This window comes from Crinia signifera, chromosome 3 (genome assembly GCF_055691185.1).
Source record: "Crinia signifera chromosome 3, ASM5569118v1, whole genome shotgun sequence".
NCBI lineage: Eukaryota > Metazoa > Chordata > Amphibia > Anura > Myobatrachidae > Crinia > Crinia signifera.
Genome location: NC_139219.1, coordinates 59404369 through 59418106, shown reverse-complemented (window position 1 = coordinate 59418106; position 13738 = coordinate 59404369). Strand labels below are relative to the sequence as shown.

The 13738-nt window shown below is 44.6% G+C and overlaps 1 protein-coding gene across 1 annotated transcript in view; it reads left to right on the top strand.

The window, feature by feature from the left end:
* INTS7 (integrator complex subunit 7) overlaps positions 1–5949 on the top strand; it is a 63970-nt gene extending 58021 nt beyond the window's left edge. The window contains exon 20 of the mRNA XM_083175868.1: positions 5559–5949. Within this exon, the coding sequence (XP_083031994.1) occupies positions 5559–5819 (261 nt within the window). The 3' untranslated portion in view covers positions 5820–5949. The remainder of the gene's footprint in view (positions 1–5558) is intronic.
* The last annotated feature ends 7789 nt before the right edge of the window (positions 5950–13738 follow it).

Here is a 13738-nt window from a genome sequence, read left to right as displayed (position 1 = left end):
GGTACTGGATGGGAGCAAAGGATAATCAGAAATGTGCTCACAAACCTAGGAAAATGGACAAAAACATTCAGTCAAATTGATTTAATCAAACATGTTCAACTACAGTACCGTGTCTGAGCGACAGTTTTTGTCCTGTTCCAGTCTTTGGGAGCAAATTTCTGAAATAAATATTACATTTGCTCTCATCCAATACCATATTTTTATTCCATCCAAGCAACTAGTTGGATGGTTGGAGGAAAGTTGGTCTGATGTGTGGCCAGCATTAGAGACCAACCTAAAAACATATACCGTATATACTCGAGTATAAGTCGACCCGAATATAAGACGAGGCACCTAATTTCACAACAAAAAAACGGGGAAAACGTATTGACTCAAGTGGGACCCTCACTCGAGTATAAGCCGAGAGGTGGCTTTTTCAGCATAAAAAATGTTCTGAGAAGTAGGCTTATACTCGAGTATATATGGTATGTATATATTCCATCAATGGGCAATACAACACTGTTTATGTTAACATATGATCACTGTGGCCCCGTTCTTTTCAGTGGTGATGAAAATCATATATTCCAACTGCCTGATTTTGGTGGAACAGTTTCAATTTGAAGGGATTGACCCCCTGTACTTCATTTAGGACCCTTGTCCTGGTTGTTGAGAATGTTGGCATTTTACAGTTTGCCATGGACAATACAAGAATCCTTTATTTACAGTGTCTTTTATAGCACATCATATTCCGTTGCACTTTATAATTGGAAACAACAGTGATTAAACAAACTGGGTAGAAACAAACAAACAGACATAGAGGTAGGAGGGCCCTGCTCGCAAGCTTACAATATATAGTCCTTTTATAAATGAGGGATGGGAACCCAGCCTGGTGTTTCAGAAGCATCTGGCACACCTCTGATTGGAGTGTCCCATGTTGCTTTTGTCTGCACCACATGCATGTCTTGTCCTGATTTGTACTACCGTAGGACAATGTTGGGTGGTCTGATACTGTACTACTGATTGCTGCCATTCCCTATACATTGCCAGCTAAGCTTTCCATTTTAAAACAAACCCATTTCTTTAATTTACTCTTGCATGCAGTATTCCCTTTCCTTACAGTCTGAAGTTACTACTTCCTGTCCCAGAGCATGCTGGTAGGTGTGGTTCATTGTGTCTGTACTGCAGCAGCCATCTTTACTCAGACAATGAATAGGATAGTGTAAAGGAAATTGCTGCATACAATCCTACACGTATACATCATTCTAGAGTCTGGGGTTTGGTAAGCTTTGGTAAGCAATTTGTAAATTGATGGTGTGGCTAATAATGCCAGATGTTCACTTTACTAGGTAAAAGGAACTGACGGGTTTCTGTGTGTATTGACTTAGGGACGGGTTCTTGTTGTGTGCTCATGTGTTACAGATTCCAGCATATTGGTAGTGTCTGCGTCTTGTGTGAGAAGGAGAGCTGGGGAGCACATACTTAGCATAGCCTTGGAGGAGTTTGATAAAAACATATGGAAAGCCTGCAGCAAGGCGTATTCCTAATGACCCAGTTGTCCTCTCTACTTATTCTATAAACAAACTCCGGGGCACATTCCATAAATAGGAGTTAGAAAATGTCCTTTGGAGAATTAAGAAATAAAATGCAGTTATCAAAGCTGTAAATAAATGTTACTACTTTTATTTGTATACAGTACTTTGCAGGGATAGCAATGTATAGCGGTTGTACTGGGCAGCCTGTAACGCTATTGCTGTGAGCTCTCTTCTTGTGTTGACTAAAGTTACAGGGAAGTGTAAAGAACATGTGGTGGCACCAGGTGAATCCTGACCACTGTGCCAGATCCGTCTATGGACACAGAAGTCTGGCGCACACTCAGCGCACTTTGAAAGTGAAGAAAATAATCAGAAACATTTTTTCTTTTAATATTACAAATCCCAAGGACACGTTACATTTTCCCCAGGAACCACCATCTATAGTAGTTTGGTCCAAGTTCCTTGAGTTTGCTTTACATTCTCTGCCACAGAGAAGTAACAGTGTCCAGGTGGGGGTGGGTTGAGGACCCTCTGCATTCTACTAATAGGAGCAGTATTGAGGTTATGGCCATTGATATACAGTTTTTGGACACACTACATCGCTTTGGTTTATTGATGCAGAGATAGCCCAACAAAGGCATAGAAGCAGTATATTTCTGATTATATATAGAGATATATAGATAGATAGTGTATCTCTTCTAGACTGTAAATGCAGCAATAATGAAATGTTGCATTCCATTATTTATAGTACCAGTCTTTTCTGCACACTTCCTCCTTCTTTCTCTTTTCGGGGGTAATTCAGTCCTGATCGCACGGACACACATTTTGCAGCGGCCAGCATTCAGGTAGACACCGCACCGCCAGAGTGAAATCCCACCTTGCAAATTAATGTTATTGCTGCGCAAATAAATGTGTATGGCTGCAAATATATTCGCAGCCATGCAAATATGTTCAGAACCATTCGTAAACCGCTCAACAGCTAATGCTTTTGACACTGGGCACCAGTCATCGCAGGCTTAGTAGCCAGAGACTGACTCGGTGGCTGCAGTGAATACAGGCATAACCGGCCTGTTGCTGATGTCACCTCCCCCCTACAATGCTTGGCACATCTGCGTTTTCATGACGGCATTAATTCCGCCACACCCTAATGAAACAGCCGGTTACCACCCCCGGGTGCCTACTTCCTGTTCATCTTTATGCGAACAGCCAGTGATCAAAAAAAGTTGCAGGCCTTCATCACAGGACGGCCTTGTGCAATATGGGCCGTACGCGTGTGCAGTTTATGGATAATAATAATCAGGTCTAAATTGCACCATTCATTTCTAGCCATATTGGTTTGTGCCACAACCAGCGTTGCCCATTACCACAATGTTCCTCAGGTCATGTGATGCATGCTTATGAACATGTGTGTGCCTCCTATGGCGTGTAGATAATGGGTGCTGCTCCCCAGGCAGATGAGCTATGGGCCTGCTTTTTAACAATTACAGACTTTTGTAGGTCTGTCTTAAAAGTTGCATAGACAGACCATTCTTAATCAGAATAAGTCCTCAGACTACAAGTGCAGTGTTGCCGAGAAGCTTAATTTCACATTCATATATTTAAAAGGTCACAGATGAATTCCTTTGGTAGAAGCCTGAGAGCAAGACCTTGTTAGAGCGTGGTCTGAAATAGACACAGGGCTTATGGTGCCTGAGACGCTGGGAGCTGTATGCATTGGTAATTCCTTTGTGCAGACTTCACAGATTCTCATCCTGATGCTTAGTAAAACTGTTTTAAAGAATTAAAAGTAATATAGACTGAGTTATAACCAATACCTGTCACTGCCAAGGATGGTTGAGCGTACTAAGGTGACACCGCAAACCTGGCACTTTCAGGACAGGAGGGAAGAGAGACTGATGGCAGTGGGTTGGACAGTACAGATCTATTTAAATATCCTTTATTAATATTTGACAAATGATTTCAGAAAGGAAACCATCAGGGTAGAGTGTGGCATAGAAGGATAAAAATAATTATTTTATTTATATAGCTCCCTTCCTCCAATAGGACTCAAGGCGTTAACAGAATTAATGTAGTATAGTACAGGAACAATGAAGTACAGAAAAGCTTTTCATTAAGTATAATTAAAGAAAAATAGGGAGATGATTGAGTAAACAGGAAAGTCTTGAGTCTGTTTTTGAAGGATTCGGGGTCTCTTGAACTGTGTGGAGAAGTGTGTTCCGTAGTGAGTAGATAATGAAAGATAACAATGAGGCAGGTATAGTATGAGATTACACAGGCAGAAAAACATCAGTCTCTGAGGGAGTACTACAGTGTATAGCCGTGTGTCCCAATCTCAGCCCTCAAAGGCATAGTAATGCTGATGTGTTCCCAGATGGGACCAGACATTGTGGCTGGCATCGGTGAGTGCATGCACAATTGGCGAACGCAGGGGCAATTCAAACAGTCTGGTTTAAACTAATTGTTTTTGTTTTTTCTACAATGGTCTACATTGAATTTTGAACGATGTAATGTTCTTATTTTAAAGTGTCTCACCACTGGATCTGCTACAGGTTGAGTATCCCTTATCCAAAATGCTCGGGACTAGGAGAATTTTGTATAACGGATTATTCCGTATTTCAGAATATTTTAATATCTCAATACTGTATTTTGAAGTATCTTACATTTATGTTGTACAAATACATCAAACACATGAAATACACACATATATTTTATTTGTTCAAAAAACAAGGTTTCAAAACATGAAACAAAGTTTTTGTACTATCTCAGGCACTGAATTTGAATGCCAAACAATAATTTTCTTGCACATATTTAGTGCCAGTTACATATCATGTCCTCAGTAGTGCTGTTACAGATGTCTCCAGTAAGTTTTTAGCAGAAAATATATATTTTTTTTTTTTCACTTTCTGGTTGGTTTTCGGGATAATTCGGATAAGGGATACTCAACCTGTATTAGCGCTAGAGCTGTTGAGCCTGACTAGACGTTGGACCTGAAAGGGTTAAAGTTACATTGTGAAACCATTATCTAAAGGTGTGTTATGCTTATATTAATAAACTAAGCAATACTGATTCATTTAATCACTCTAAACTAGCAGTAACCAGTTCAGGGAGATAATGTTTTATTGTTCCTGACTGATTAGTAAGCTGTTCTTATATTGTTAATTATGATGTAGGATTGATTAAACTTTATTTTTTTATTAATGTAACATTAAAATGTTTTTGTTTTTTCTAAATCGCTTTTCCCTCTCTCTATTTGCCATGCTTATTTTTGTGTCCATTGCATGTTTAGTCTTCTTTTTCTTGCAGAGATGTTTTTTACACATAAAAAAAACTATTTCATCCATGATGACGTGTTTAACCATATTATCTCTGACTAAGACCCCCATACATAACTTGTCAGAAGTACAAGTCAGACCTAATGAACCCTGAGCTCCTTTGGCAGCTCCTCAGGAGAGCTCACTAACTATTTGTAACTTGCTGTGCCATTTTTAACATAGGATAAATGGCATGCCATTTGTCTCGTGTAAATTCCCGGGGAACTGCGAGGGCAGGAGAATTAAAGTGTTGAGTTGACCTGCGGACAGCGGTGGCAGAATAAAATAAATTGAAAAGATAGGCCAGCCGTTGATCGAACGTGAGTGCTCTCTCTCTCAGCCAATCGCAAGGTCCGCTCAGCACTTCCCAGACACTGCGGACTGCCTGCCCCGCTGTGATGACACCCCCATGCTACACTGCTGGCACACACCTACTGATCAGACACAACACATTCTGGGCGCTAATCAGACCCGAGATGTGCCACTGATGGGTTCACTCCGATAGCTTAAACCTGCAGCAGGTTCAATCTGTACGGTCCGACCCAATGCGCATGGATGGGATGTCAATCACATCCAATTTCAGCTGATTTCTCGGCCCGATCTGTCGAAATCGGCCCAAATCTGATAAGTGTATGGGCACCTTTTACACAGTGATAATTGTTGATGTCTGCACCCTATAGTTAGAGCAGTTATATTTTGGGGGTGTTTAATCAAATTCGTTGTGCTTTGTGTGCAGGAGGCTGTGAAGAGTGAGATGGAACAGAGAGTGGAACCTCACAATGATTACTTCAGTACTCAGTTCCTGTTGAACCTTGCCGTCCTTGGAACGCACCAAATCAATGTAGAATCTTCCGTTGTAGACTCCAACGGCATACTGTGGAAAACTGGCCCAAAGACCACCATTTTCGTCAAGTCTTTGGAAGACCCATACAGTCAACAAGTACGACTGCAGCAGCAGCCCCCCCAGCAACAACGAAATGCGTACTCAAGATTTTAACATGGTCAGGATTTTTTTTTTCTACCTTTAGCACAAATCCATCTGGTTTCCATGTTCTAAGTGGGGGGGTTGTTGTCTCTATCTTTTGGCAAACTGCTTTTATATAAAATCTCTTTGTAATATATAACAATGTTGTGCGTTGTAATTTTTTCAATTTAACTGTTCTCCATCGCCAGTGTCACACTGACCATACAGAGCGGAGTCTCCAGTTAACACAATGTAAGAAATTATGTCAATGATCCAGGGCAGCCATAGAGGTCTGAGAAAAATTTCTGTATTCCGTATTGGAACATAGAGCCTTGTATGTTTTTTTTTTTTTCCTGATGCTTTGTGTTACATAAGTGGTGCATCCCCAATGACTGTCCTGTCATACTGATGTATCCTAAGCAGTCCCATCCCTTTGATGATCCAATCGCTTTAAAGCTGTGTACACACGGTGCAATATATTGCTCAGTGTCCCGTTTTCATCAGCGACCAGAGATGGTGGAGCTGCAGGGGAATTAGCTTAACGACATAGGCGAATCTAGAATTATGGTAATGGGTGGTCCCAGATCCAGACATAATAGCAAGGGCACCTTTGCGTGGCGTAGCCGCGCGTCAAAAAGGGGGCGTGGCCTCATGGGAAGGAGGCGTGGTGTCACAGAAAGGGGCGTGGTATTACACTTTAGACCATACACAGTAATGCCCATTACACATTTTAGCAAACTCCGTAATACCCATTACACATAAAGCCACACGCCGTAATGCCAATTACACATAAGGCCACACACCATAATGCCCATTACACATTGTGCCACACATCCTGATGCCCATTACATACTATATAACAAACCGTAATGCTCATTACATATTTGCCACATAAGTGCTGCTTACCTACGTGCTCATTGCTAGGGGGTTCTTGCTTGATGGCACCATAGTCCCCATTACACATGATGCCGCACACCAAAGTACCCATTACACATGATGCCGTGCACCATAGTACCCATTACACATAATGCCGCACACCATAGTACCCATTACACATGATGCCCCGCACCATAGTACCCATTACACATGATGCTGCACACATAATGCCCCTTACACATGATGCTGCACACATAGTGCCCCTTACACATGATGCTGCACACATAATGCCGCTTACACATGATGCTTCACACCGTAATGCCCCTTACACATTAAGCCACACATTATGCGTAATGCCCCCACATACCGCCACTTGTAGCGTCCCTTAAGCAATGCCCCCAAAAGTGCCACTTACTGTAAATTTTTATATGAGCCTTCACTGCTGCTGCAGGGAGAGATGGAGAGCGGTGCAGCTGCTTCTATGTGGAGAGGAGCAGAGCGCAGCGCAGCGCAGAGCACGCTCCAACTCCCCTCCTGGTGTCCCATCTAGCCGAGTGGACATTTGAAGTATTGTGCGCGCTGTTGTTGTGCGTGACGTCAGGGGAGCACGCCGGGCGCCGGCACCACATGATTAAAGGGGGGGGGGGGGCGGGCTGAGGTGAAAGCGGGGAGAAGAATTGGAGCGGAAGCTGCAGGGGTAAGTCATTGACAGCTGGGCAGAGAGCAGGGGGCTGCCCGGCTGTATTCAGAGCACTGTAGGTCACGGCTGTTTGAAATAATACCCCTTTCACAACAGAATTTACCCGGGAATATGGTCCCTGGATCATGCAGAGACATTCCCAGGCTGACCCCTTATACACCCGCCTAGTCCCTGCATTTTCTGGTGTGAGGGGGAGAGACAACCACTCCCCTCTCCCTAACCCCCTTTAACCAACCAGCTATATCTTCGGAACCAACTGACCCATTTACATGAGACCAGTATCACATTGAAGAACTTTTGAGTTGGTTTCAAATGATTTTGGTCCCGTGAAACTGGGCTATTTGGTTCCAGAGAAATCTGCCCTCAAAGAACATAAACAGTCATGAAATTACATTTAAGAAATAATAATAAAAAAAAAATGGTTTAACCACAATATCCCTGGAACAAATTAACCCATATGGATCCAGCCTGATATCAGATTGAAGGCCCAGCAATTTGGGTTCGACTGAGATCAACCTCGAGCTTCAGTGATGCCGAAGGGGGAACTGGCAGCCGTTGAACTGGGTGGAGGTCGGAATTAGCGGGTCCCATGTTATCCTATGGGAAAACGTTCCAGCTTTGCCTGGCAGTATCTCCGGTTCCCAGGGGGCTAGAGACACGGGGCTGGGCTCGTTGGAAAGCCACATCCCTCAGCTACAAAATGGGCTAATGGGTGGTCCTGTGCACCCCCGGACCACCCCCTAGATTCGCCTATGCTTAACGACTATATTGCCAGCTATATGTGATTAAAATCGCCCCATGTGTACACAGCTTAAGAACAATCTGACACAAAGCCAACAACATTCTGATTGAAACATAGAATCGGATTACCCATCCATCTTCTCTATACACACACACACACACACACACACACTTTCATACTAGGGTCAATTTTTGTTGGGAGCCAGTAGACCTACCAGTGCATATATATTTGGCTTGTGGGACAAAACCAGACTACCCAGAAAAAACCCACGCAAACACTGGGAGAGTATACAACTTCACACATTTAGAGCCATGGCAGGAATGGAATATATGACCTCAGTGCTGTGAGGCAGTAATGCTAACCATTACACTGGCTGGACTTCGCTAGACAATCCATTACCTCCTTCCTTCAGTCAGCGTGTAAGAACCAAACAGAAGTGTGTCACTAATGAAATTGGCAGTGTTTAATCAGGACCATTAATACTGGAGGCCAAGAACGCCATCTCACTCCTTGAGGATGAACCAAATCAGCTTCGTGGTTATCCAGTCATACGGTTACTCTGGGTGAGCAGTCACCATGTTGGCTTTCATAAAGTTAACCACATAATGTGAAACGTTACAATGTCGACATTGGAAAAAATTTCAACAAACGACATATTAAGATTAAAGTTGCTTGTTGACATGCTGCATGTCCATTATGTGCACCTGTGTTCATATGCTGAATATGCCAAAATGTTCATATCTGCATTATGCTGTTGATATTCTGAATGTTGACTTTCACTTAATATAAGGAAGCCGTAACTCTGGGATCAGTATAAGGGATTTTAAGAGGAAAATTAGCTACCATGGACATTCTTTTTCTCATGGGATGTTGCTATGGGCAACCAATCAGAATCTACTTATTTAGCACCTTCTAGAAGATAATAGATAGTATCTGTTTGGTTGCCCATAGCAACATCCCATGTGACATAGAACTCCCATCTTATTAAACTTCCCCTTAAAAGTGAGGATTATACCACATTGGGCGGTATTCAATGTGAATACTGGCGACGTGCAGCGAATCCTGTTTAGGATTCGCTGCACATTCGCCACTACTCGCTGCATTCTGGAGCCTCGCCGGCTCCGGTATTCAACGAGTCAGGGCCTCGCTGCCCCTGACCGGTGAATTTGAGCTCCTGCGGCGGATGCCGCAGGGAGCCTGAGGACGGTGGCAGGCAGGGAGATGGAAGTCTCCCTGCCTGCCCCAGAACGTTTGTGAGGGGGAGGTGGGCTCCCCGGGAGCCAGGCAGCACAGGCTGCCCCCCGGGGGTGCCAGCAGGGGACCGGGTATATTCACTACACCCGATCATGCATATGTAATGATCGGGTGAAGTGAATATATGAATATCTAATGAGCGGCTCGGCCCCGGCCCCCTGCTGGCTGGTCTGTGTAAAAAAAAATATATATATATTTTTTTAAAATAAATATATATTCATGTGCTTACAGCTATACATTTCCAGATTTTTTGACACCATTTGTAAAAAACAAAACACTTTATTTTAAAAGTTCACCTTCCACTTCACCATAAAAAGATAGCGATTGCTACTCGGTGAATCATGGTGAAAAAAACCTTGAAATGTATTCGCCATCTGGTCATTGAATAGGGTGATTCACCGTTTTAGTCAGAAATTCACCTTACAGCACAAAATCGCCACAAAAACCTGTCGAATCAGCCTCATTGAATACCGCCCATTGTCTACAGATTTACCAGCAAAATTGGGCATATAGTGTTAAATGGATTAGTAACTCAAAATAAATACTGCCAAACCCTTGTACTTTGTGTCTGGCTTGTACTGTGTCCACATTCCCAAATTACCTGGCAATGCAGTGAGAGACAAATTAATAGTAATGCATACATATCATCAGTCTATGTTAATATATGTAATCACCAAGAATCCTATCAAAATTCATTACTTTTTTTGATACAGTAAAAGGGAACACAAAAGGGTAGTTTCCCAATTTTGAATTCTTCATTATTTTTCAAAGTGTGTCCAAACTCCTGAATCAATCCAAAAGTGGTCAAAAGGGGTAATCCTTTTGGTGTGGATGTATTCACAAACAGCCTGCGCATAGCTTCTCCGCACCTCCCCTGTACCATAGGAGATGAATATAGAAACCTGCGCACAATAACTCTGTTCCATTATGGCAGGGGTTTCCAAACTTTTTGAATCCCAGCACCCTTATTTGAATCTAATGTTCCCTCTATGTGAGAAGATATAACTGCTTAAAAATAAGCGGTGAAAGGGGCGTGGCCTGACTAAGAGAGTGAGGCTGCGTTTTGCTGGCGCTCCGGTCGAGGTGCCTTAAAATCAGCCCCTATCACCTTCCACCCATCACTGTCAGCCGGACCTGGTGTGGAGGGCCCCCCCTAAGCCTTGGGGAACTTGCTGGGGAAAAGCTGTGGAGTCGGGAGACCCGCTCGCGGGTGACTGCGGCCTAGTACCTGCAGAAGCCGGGGCCTCGATTTAGCGCCCAGCCCGTCGCCGAGTCCCCGCACTGAAACCCGCGGCGGCGCCGTGATCGCTGGGACCCTCCGGAGAGGCCCCCGGTGCCACCGAACCCCAACGGAAGCCTGTACTTGCCCGGGGATCAAGGTAGGAGCTGCCAGGGCCTCCTTCACCTCCGGCGGCGGCCATATTGGATTCCGGAGGCGCCGGAGCTGAGCTCTGCCGCTACTCCGGGTGCTCCCCTGCACCATCAGCGGGGTGGTCGCTCCCCCCTGTCCCACACTATATTTAGTGAATTGGCCCCTATTATAAAAAAAAAAAAAAAATAAGGAACAAATTGCGGCGGCCATATTGGTTGGGGCATCAGCTCCTTATGTATACCTGTGGGTGCTCTGGGAGAAGTGGCCATCCTTATCCTCTCTGAGTCCAGTGTTTGCCCTGCATTACTGCTACCTGGCCTGGCTACAGTCTGCTTGCTTACACCACAGGCCCCTGCCCGATCTCCTGCTGCAGTCACCAAAATTTGTGAGCATGGCTTCGGGGAAAGACCCACTATGCTAGTCCCCTAATCTGCTCCACCCCACAGTGTCCACTTAAATAAGGCGAGATCTTCAGATATATACTCGCCCTCATCAAAGGACTTACATGGATATTAAAGTATCATCTCCTACTTTTGCAGTGCGCTCTCCTGAGTTGTTCAATACGTAGTATATCTGAGTCCCACTGTTATACAGCTATGCCGTCGAAGAGGAGTAAAGTGTCAAAGGCGGTCTCTCAGGTGCATTTCTTTAAACCTTCACCGCGTCGAATGGGGGGCCAGGGGCCCTCACCCACCGATGCGACTACACCCAGCCCTCAGTCTCTGAGTACCGGTGAATCCCCCCGCCCCTCCCATGCAGATCCCCTGGCAACCCCGGGAATTGAAGACACAGCTGCCCTGACCGTTACTCTACCAGTTACTCTACCAGTTTAAGGAAGACATGACGGCGGAATTCTGTGTTTCATTCCAAGCATGCCAAAGATCAATCGATGATCTGGGCGACCGCACAAACAACCTAGAGACCAAAATGGGGGTGGTGGTTGGTTCTCACAACACGCTTATAGACGCTCATGCGGCCCTGGAGGATGAAGTAGCGGCCCTTCGCGATAAAATCAGCGACCTGGAGGACAGATGCCGCAGTAACAACCTGAAGATATGAGGGGTCCCTGAGGACGTGTCCAACAGCAGCCTTCATGACTTCTCCATGGATATTTTCAGGAAACTCCTTCCTTCGGCTGCTAGCTCTGACCTCCTCCTTGACCGGATCCATAGGATACCCAAACCCAGAAGTGCTCCTGAGGGTGCTCCTAGAGACGTTTTGATGCGATTACACTTCTTCCATATTAAAGAAGCCTTGTTAAAAGCAGCTAGACCTTCTTCGGACACTGCTGAAGCCCTGGGGTCCTTACAACTCTTTGGGGATCTATCTAGAGACATGTTGAATAAGAGACGGTCTTTTCACCCAATAACCAGCGTGCTCCGTAAAGCTAATATTTTGTACAGATGGGGATTCCCCACAAAGCTGCTCATCTCAAGAGACGGTTCCACTATTGCTATATCTGAGGTTGAAGAAGGGATGAGACTACTTCAAAAGTGGAAATTGCTGGAGCCTTCGTCTTCCTCCTCTCCTGAACACCGTCTTCAGCAGGACTGGTCGGTGGTGGAGAAGTGAGGAGTTTATAGTTTATTGTGCTTTACGTACTACCAGCTTCCCTTTAGCGGATCTGGCCTATTATCCAAGTTCTAACCTGATGTTTAGGCGTTAACTATGTTGCTCTTTGTTTACTTCTTTTTGCCTGCCTTTGTTGGTTATTCCTATGGGGGAGGGTGATAGTTCTGAACTATGGAACCAGATTGGGTTTGGATTGGGGGATCTTCCCTAGCACAGACAATATGTGACATTTCTGTAGAACTTTTTAAGTACTGCTTTCGATAAGTGTTATTATGTCTGCAGTGCCTTTTATTGAATCCCTTAACTATGACAGTTAGGCCATTTTATACTCGCCTGAATAATTCTCTTGATTGTCTCTTTTCTTTATGTTGTTATTGATAGAAATATATGACCTTTGCTACGCTGTTATATTGACACTGTGGGGTAGGCTGCCACTACCCCCCTTTAGGATGCCTGGTGTGGCGCCTTATTTTTGGCGTCTCACTTCGACTCTGTTTAGAGCCGTTCTTGTGTGTCTTTGTGTCCCCTACCCTTGTGTTTGGTGTCTTCCCTCTTGTTTCTCCCCCCTCCCCTTTCTTCCTTGTCAATCTGTACAGGCTGGGTCTCTAACTGCCTTCCGGACTGCCCCATGGTAAATCTTATCTCCCTAAATGCTAAAGGGCTGAACTCCCCCCAGAAACGGAGGTTAGCCTTAACTTCCTTCTTTAAAATGAAAGCCGACATTGTAGCTTTACAAGAGACGCACTTTACTAAAGCGGCTACGCCCAAACTCTTTGACAATAGGTTCCCCCAGTGCTATATGGCGAATGGACCTCTTAAAAAAGTTGGGGTGGCTATATTGATATCCTCCAAAATCACCTTCACTGTTGAATCCCAGGTTGCAGATCCGGAAGGCAGATACTTAGTGTTGATTGGCAAGTTAGAAGATTCCGAAGTAACGTGGGTCTCATGCTATGCCCCTAACTCAGGACAACTTAAGTTCTGCAGGAAATTGTGTGCTCTAGTTAAGAAACACTCTAGAGGAGCGGTCATCATAATGGGTGATTTTAATATGGTGCTGGATGCTATGATGGATAAATCTAAACCTATTGGTGGTCGCCCCCAGACCACACCCCCTCCTTCCCAACCATTAGGGTTCCGTAATCTATTAGGTGAATATGGTCTATTTGATGCTTGGAGAGCCAAAAACCCATCGGTGCGAGACTATACCTTTTATTCTAACCCCCATCGCACATACTCTAGGATAGATTTAGTCCTAACTGACAAATGGACTTTACAGTCTATTAGCAAGGCCCACATCTTGCCAATGACGTGGTCCGATCACTCCCCTCTACTGGTTAAATATGAGGCGAACTCCCGCAGAGTGCCCCCGGGCTCTTGGCGGTTGGGTGCCCACACCTTGTCAAACCCAGGAGCCTGGTGTGGCGCCTTATTTT